General features: G+C 41.1%; 1 protein-coding gene across 1 annotated transcript; it reads left to right on the top strand.

Moving 5' to 3' along the window:
* The first annotated feature begins 705 nt into the window (after positions 1-705).
* Positions 706-6,311, top strand: LOC115116260 (zinc finger protein 436-like). The gene is made up of 4 exons (XM_065015202.1): positions 706-1,588; positions 1,998-2,095; positions 2,234-2,408; positions 4,974-6,311. Exons 1-4 carry the CDS (start codon positions 1,150-1,152, stop codon positions 5,870-5,872), a joined length of 1,611 nt encoding a protein of 536 aa, XP_064871274.1. The 5' UTR covers positions 706-1,149; the 3' UTR covers positions 5,873-6,311.
* Positions 6,312-6,947: the final 636 nt, after the last annotated feature.

Below are 6,947 nucleotides of genomic sequence, written 5' to 3'. Positions count from 1 at the left end.
TTTCTACACTTGGGAAACTGTTGAGCTGAAAACCCCAGCAGTGTTGCAGTTCTTGACACAAACCGGTGCACCTGGCACCTACTACCATACCCCGTTCAAAGGCACTTAAATATTTTGTCTTCCCAATTCACCCTCTGAATGGCACACATGCACAATCCATGTCTCATTTGTCTCAAGGCTTAAAATTCCTTATTTAACCTGTCTCCCTCCCCCTTCATCTACACTGATTGAATTGGATTTAACTACTGACATCAATAAGGGATCGTAGCTTTAGCCTGAATTAATCTAGTCAGTCTAAGTCATGGAAGGAGCAGGTGTTCTTAATGTTTTGTATACTCAGTGTATAGCACTACAGATAATCAAGTGCTATTTGGCTTTAAGGGAATAGTATGGTAACATCGAGATAAAAACGAATGTGAAAAATGAACAGAGAAAATGTGTATTAACACACTACCTATTCATAGATGTATTTATTCATCATCCACATATTCATATTAAGAACTACGTCTGTGTACAGGAAATTCTTAAATCAAATCTTATTAGTTCTAACACGTGAGTGAAAATATATCAGTTTATTGTTAAATTATTATGACTTTATTTCCAATACAAAAAGTGTAGTAACTATTGTTTCCAAAATGCGTTACTCACTCCAGCCAGCAGATGACGATGTGCGTCTTGCATGACGTATAATTAACTGGACGGGACGCTTCTTCAGGAACAACAACACGGCTACTCTTTCAACCACCTCCGTAGCTTGCTAGCCAACATAAAACTGAAAGATTGATTATTTAGACCATGTTAATGTACATTAGCTAATCTCAGTGTTTTAAACACATTTCGGTTGACTTATCTAAATGGTTAACTTTAACCTAATGTGCTTGTTCAATTTGCAAACGTGTTAAAGATTGATAGTGTCTAGGCTAGTCGCTAATGCTACCTAAATTGCTAACTAACATCCCTGACCATGAGCTCACTAAACTTCTCCTCCCTTTCGACCATGTTTGTGTACATTAGCTAATCTGTGTTTTAAACACATTTTTGTTTCACGGATCAACTGGTCAACTTAATTTGAAAACGTGTTAAAGATTGATACTGAGGTTAGCACTAGGCTAGTCGCTAATGCTAACTAGCTAGCTAACATCCCTGACCATGAGCTCACTGAACTACTCCTCTCTTGCTAAAGAAGAGGTCTACTCTATGGAGAAAGAAGCTCTGGGACTGAACATTGTCGTGGAAGAAGAAGATGAGGGTGTTGCAGTGAAAAGAGAGGAAGAAGCTCTCAGAATGATAAAAGAAGAGGGGGATATTACAGTAAAAAGAGAGGAAAAAGCTTTCAGAATGATAAAAGAAGAGGAGGATATTACAGTGAAAAGAGAGGAAGAAGCTTCCAGAATGATAAAAGAAGAGGAGGATATTACAGTGAAAAGAGAGGAAGAAGCTTCCAGAATGATAAAAGAAGAGGAGGCTGTTATAGTGAAAGAAGAGAAAGAAGCTTTTAGAGAGGAAAAGGATGCTGTCTCAATAAACGTGAAGGAGGAAGATGTTTTGGGAGTGAAAGAAGAGGAGACAGAATATCAGATTAACACCCGTGAGTACTGTCTTTAACAGGGGCACAAACTATGCAGTTGTTGAAGGGGGGCATTCTACTGAAGTTCTACACTTGAATATGTTGTTCAGTACTGTATAAATTGTTAGTTCAATCTGCCATTGGTACATATGTTTTTGGGAGATTTAAATTAGATTTATTGAATTAGATTTATTAAAGTGCACTTCATCTAATATAAAATGCAATATTGCTGCGTAATTTCTACTTAAAATATCAAAGCGACACAAAAGGCACCATTTCACATTTGCATCACACAATATTTTATAAAATCATGATGAAAGTGGCCATTTTAGGCCCTTTTTAGACATATTCATGCCTCTTGTAGTAAGACTCTGTGATTGCAATAGAAGATCATAAGTTTACCATCTGTTTGATATTCTCGTTAACACAGGAGAGAGACATGACTATTGTGGATCCTCTGGGGAGCCTCAACAACATCCTGATGCTGACGAGGCAGAGAAGAGTCTCTCCAGATCAGAACACCAGATGGTACAGCTTGGTCTGGTCTAGCATATAGCTTGCTCTCTCTGGGTCTGGGATGGGTTTCTGGGTTTCTGTAAACAGTGACATCAGTGACATCAGCATCCATAATGATATGTGTCTGTGTCCCCTCTTTATGGTTACCAGGACAACGCTAGCCCTTCCTCCCTCCCAGAGTCCCTGTGTCATGCCTCTCCCGGTAGCACCTTACTGCTGGGTATGAAGAGGTTGTCTGTGCTGCTGGTGGACTGCAGGAAAACAACGGGGCTGAGTGGAACTGTGAGAGGCAGAGAAGAGAAGAATGGATCAGATTTAACTCAAAGTAAGTGCTGTAGTTTAGTTTGAACAAATACAACAGATCTGGTATCTGTTACCAGGACAACCAGCAGAGTTCTGTTAGTTGACAGGAAGATAGACTGGTGGATATGGATGTTATGAATATCATAACACTGAAAAAGGATTCTGCCAATTAAAAGAGAGAAACCAATAGACCAAATAAAACCTTGATGAAAGTTAGATTTAGAGAGAAACCAATAGGCCATATAAAACCTTGATGAAAGTTAGCTTTAGAGAGAAACCAATAGACCATATAAAACAAACCTTGATGAAAGTTAGCTTCAGAGAGAAACCAATAGACCATATAAAACCTTGATGAAAGTTAGCTTTAGAGAGAAATCAATAGACCATATAAAACCTTGATGAAAGGTCGCTTTAGAGAGAAAGTTTCAAGATGATCTGATGTAAGGTGCATGTTTTACAAAAAAAAATTCTCAAAATATGATGGATGTTACATTGCCTGTCCCTATCTTCACTAGACTCTAGAACGCAAATTAAACTTCAGACACTTCAATGTGGTCTGTATTGCTTCATTCTTGCTGCTGGTGATTCTCTGATCCACCTCTATGCAGACGACACCATTCTGTATACTTCTGGCCCTTCTTTGGACACTGTGTTAACTACCCTCCAGACGAGCTTCAATGCCATTCAACTATCCTTCCGTGGCCTCCGACTGCTCTTAAATACAAGTTAAACTAAATGCATGCTCTTCAACCGATCGCTGACTGCACCTGTCCGCCCGTCCAGCATCACTACTCTGGACGGCTCTGACTTAGAATACGTGGACAACTACAAATACTTAGGTGTCTGGTTAGACTGTAAACTCTCCTTCCAGACCCATATCAAACATCTCCAATCCAAAGTTAAATCTAGAATTGGCTTCCTATTTCGCAACAAAGCATCCTTCACTCATGCTGCCAAACATACCCTTGTAAAACTGACCATCCTACCAATCCTCGACTTTGGCGATGTCATTTACAAAATAGCCTCCAATACCCTACTCAACAAATTGGATGCAGTCTATCACAGTGCAATCCGTTTTGTCACTAAAGCCCCATATACTACCCACCATTGCGACCTGTACGCTCTCGTTGGCTGGCCCTCGCTTCATACTCGTCGCCAAACCCACTGGCTCCATGTCATCTACAAGACCCTGCTAGGTAAAGTCCCCCCGATATTTCACCTTATTTTTTTACTTTACCCAAAATGTTGTGACTTCAGTGACAGTCAAAGTGTTGAAAATGTGTCAACGTTTGTTGCGAACGCCATTTAAATAGCGTGTCGAAAACCTTCCACGTAAATACATGTTTTGGATTTTCACATAAAATTACTTCTTTACTTATTTTAGGTTCAAGGAAGTGTGTAGGTCGCATTCTGTTCATACAACTATTCATACAACTATGAAGGTTATATATTTAGAACCACCTGCTCGTTGGAATCCAGTGACGTCTTTGTCTTCAGTGTCCTAGAACTGTTTAGTTTTTTTTGTGTTCTGACTTGATGCCCGACTAGCATCACCACCCTGGATGCTTCCGACCTTGAATATGTGGACATCTATAAGTACCTAGGTGTCTGGCTAGACTGCAAACTCTCCTTCCAGACTCATATCAAACATCTCCAATCGAAAATCAAATCAAGAGTCGGCTTTCTATTCCGCAACAAAGCCTCCTTCACTCACGCTGCCAAGCTTACCTAGTAAAACTGACTATCCTACCGATCCTCGACTTCGGCGATGTCATCTACAAAATTGCTTCCAACACTCTACTCAGCAAACTGGATGCAGTTTATCACAGTGCCATCCGTTTTGTCACTAAAGCACCTTATACCACCCACCACTGCGACTTGTATGCTCTAGTCGGCTGGCCCTCGCTACATATTCGTCGCCAGACCCACTGGCTCCAGGTCATCTACAAGGCCATGCTAGGTAAAGCTCCGCCTTATCTCAGTTCACTGGTCACGATGGCAACACCCATCCGTAGCACGCGCTCCAGCAGGTGTATCTCACTGATCATCCCTAAAGCCAACACCTCATTTGGCCGCCTTTCGTTCCAGTACTCTGCTGCCTGTGACTGGAACGAATTGCAAAAATCGCTGAAGTTGGAGACTTTTATCTCCCTCACCAACTTCAAACATCAGCTATCTGAGCAGCTAACCGATCGCTGCAGCTGTACATAGTCTATTGGTAAATAGCCCACCCATTTTCACCTACCTCATCCCCACAGTTTTTATTTATTTACTTTTCTGCTCTTTTGCACACCAATATCTCTACCTGTACATGATCATCTGATCATTTATCACTCCAGTGTTAATCTGCAAAATTGTAATTATTCGCCTACCTCCTCATGCCCTTTGCACACATTGTATATAGACTCCCCTTTTTTTCTACTGTGTTATTGACTTGTTAATTGTTTACTCCATGTGTAACTCTGTGTTGTCTGTTCAGCCTACCTGGTTAAATAAAGGTGATTAGGATTTTCCCTCGTTGCAAGGCTATTTTATCATGTGGAGGTTTCATTCAGGTCTATTTAAATAAACAATCTGTTTTTGGCAGGAGAGAGACCAGACTCGGAGGAACCAGAGCCAGGTATGTCCAAACCAGCAAGACGACACCAGTGCTCCCAGTGTGGAAAGAGTTTTAACCAGAAAGGACACCTGAACCAACATGAGAAAATACACACAGGGGAGAAGCCTTACCACTGCTCCCAGTGTGGAACAGGTTGTAACGGATTAAGGGACCTGAAACAACACGAGAGAATACACACAGGGGAGAAGCCTTACCTCTGCTCCCAGTGTGGAAAGAGTTTTACCCTGTTATGTAACCTGAAAACACACGAGAGAATACACACAGGGGAGAAGCCTTACCACTGCTCTCAGTGTGGAAAGAGTTTTAACCAGAAAGGACACCTGAAGCAACATGGGAGAATACACACATGGGAGAAGTCTTACCACTGTTCCCAGTTTGGAACAGGTTGTAACCAGTTAAGGGACCTGAAAGGACCTGAGAGATTACACAAAGGTGAGAAGCCTTACCATTGCTCCCGGTGTGGAAAGAGTTTTACAACGATAGGGACACTGAAAATTCACGAGAGAATACATACAGGAGAAAAGCCGTACCACTGCTCCCAGTGTGGAAAGAGTTTTACAACATTATGGAGCCTGAAAATACACGAGAGAATGCATACAGGAGAAAAGCCGTACCACTGCTCCAAGTGTGGAAAGCGTTTTACCCACTTAAGTAATCAGAAAAAACATGAGAGAATACACACAGGGGAGAAGCCTTACCGCTGCTCCCAGTGTGGCAAGAGATTTAGCGAGTTAGGAAGCCTGATGGCTCATGAGCGAATACACACAGGGGAGAAGCCTTACAAATGCTCAGACTGTGGGAAGACATATTACTCATCACAGTCACTTAAAAGACACGTGAGAGTCCACACAGGGGAGAAAACATGAATTTAATATGGAGTATGTCAGTTTGAATAAAGAGTAGATCAGATTCCTTGTGTTTAAATGGTCAGATAATCAAGTGATATTTGGATGTGATGCATTTGCTCCATTGTTTACATTTGCATTGTGGCCCACTGATGATTTAATTAAATGAAATGTATCACTGACTCTGTAATGTAAATTGTTAATTGTATGTGTCCACATATCTGAGTATGTGACTAACCTTGTGAAACTGTCCTATTATAATCTCCTGTTCCTGGGAGTATCGTCCTGCGTTGCAAACCAGCTGCACCTGTGTCCTTGTATGAATAAAGTCCCTCCCAGGAACAGGAAACTATAAAGATATGTGCTCATCACCCAATGCTTCAGGAATTCAGACTGTCTACACTGCGCTGTGTAACTCTGTTATTCTCTCTGAGCTCAGAAATAAAGAATCTTGGTTTGACTTGGACTCCAGCAGATCCTTATTTTATAATATCCACCACAACTCTCCCACGGATTGCTGTTTATCATTGTCTCAATGAAGAGTTCTTTGTTTTATTTTCCTGGGGTCATTTACAAGCCTCCCACTGGTTGAATTAACTTTGTTTCCATGTCATTTCAACAAAACAAATCCACGTGATGGTGTTTGATTTATGTGATTTAAACTTTGAAAAGCGTTTGTCAGAACCAACCTTCTGGACATGTGTAGTATTTAAGAAATCGGGGACTCTCTCTCTCTCTCTCTCTGCCTCTCTCTCTCTCTCTCTCTCTGCCTCTCTCTCTCTCTCTCTGCCTCTCTCTCTCTGCCTCTCTCTCTCTCTCTCTCTCTCTCTCCCTGATTCACCAAAGGTTCTTGTTCTCTACAGTTTAACATAAACAGTATTTCCCTCCCCTCTAAAAACATACTTTTGGATTATAAACATGTCATTAAAAAAGATGCCTAAAGTAGCCAGTGTATCTTGTCATATACATCATAACCCAGGGGTGGTCAAATTGTTGTTAGAATGTCATATACATCATAACCCAGGGGTGGTCAAATTGTTGTTAGAATGTCATATACATCATAACCCAGGGTGGTCAAATTGTTGTTAGAATGTCA

The sequence above is a fragment of the Oncorhynchus nerka genome, unplaced genomic scaffold (assembly GCF_034236695.1).
Source record: "Oncorhynchus nerka isolate Pitt River unplaced genomic scaffold, Oner_Uvic_2.0 unplaced_scaffold_1618, whole genome shotgun sequence".
Classification (NCBI taxonomy): Eukaryota; Metazoa; Chordata; class Actinopteri; order Salmoniformes; family Salmonidae; genus Oncorhynchus; species Oncorhynchus nerka.
Note: the sequence above shows the minus strand (reverse complement) of the source record. Positions and strands in the feature narration are given on the sequence as shown.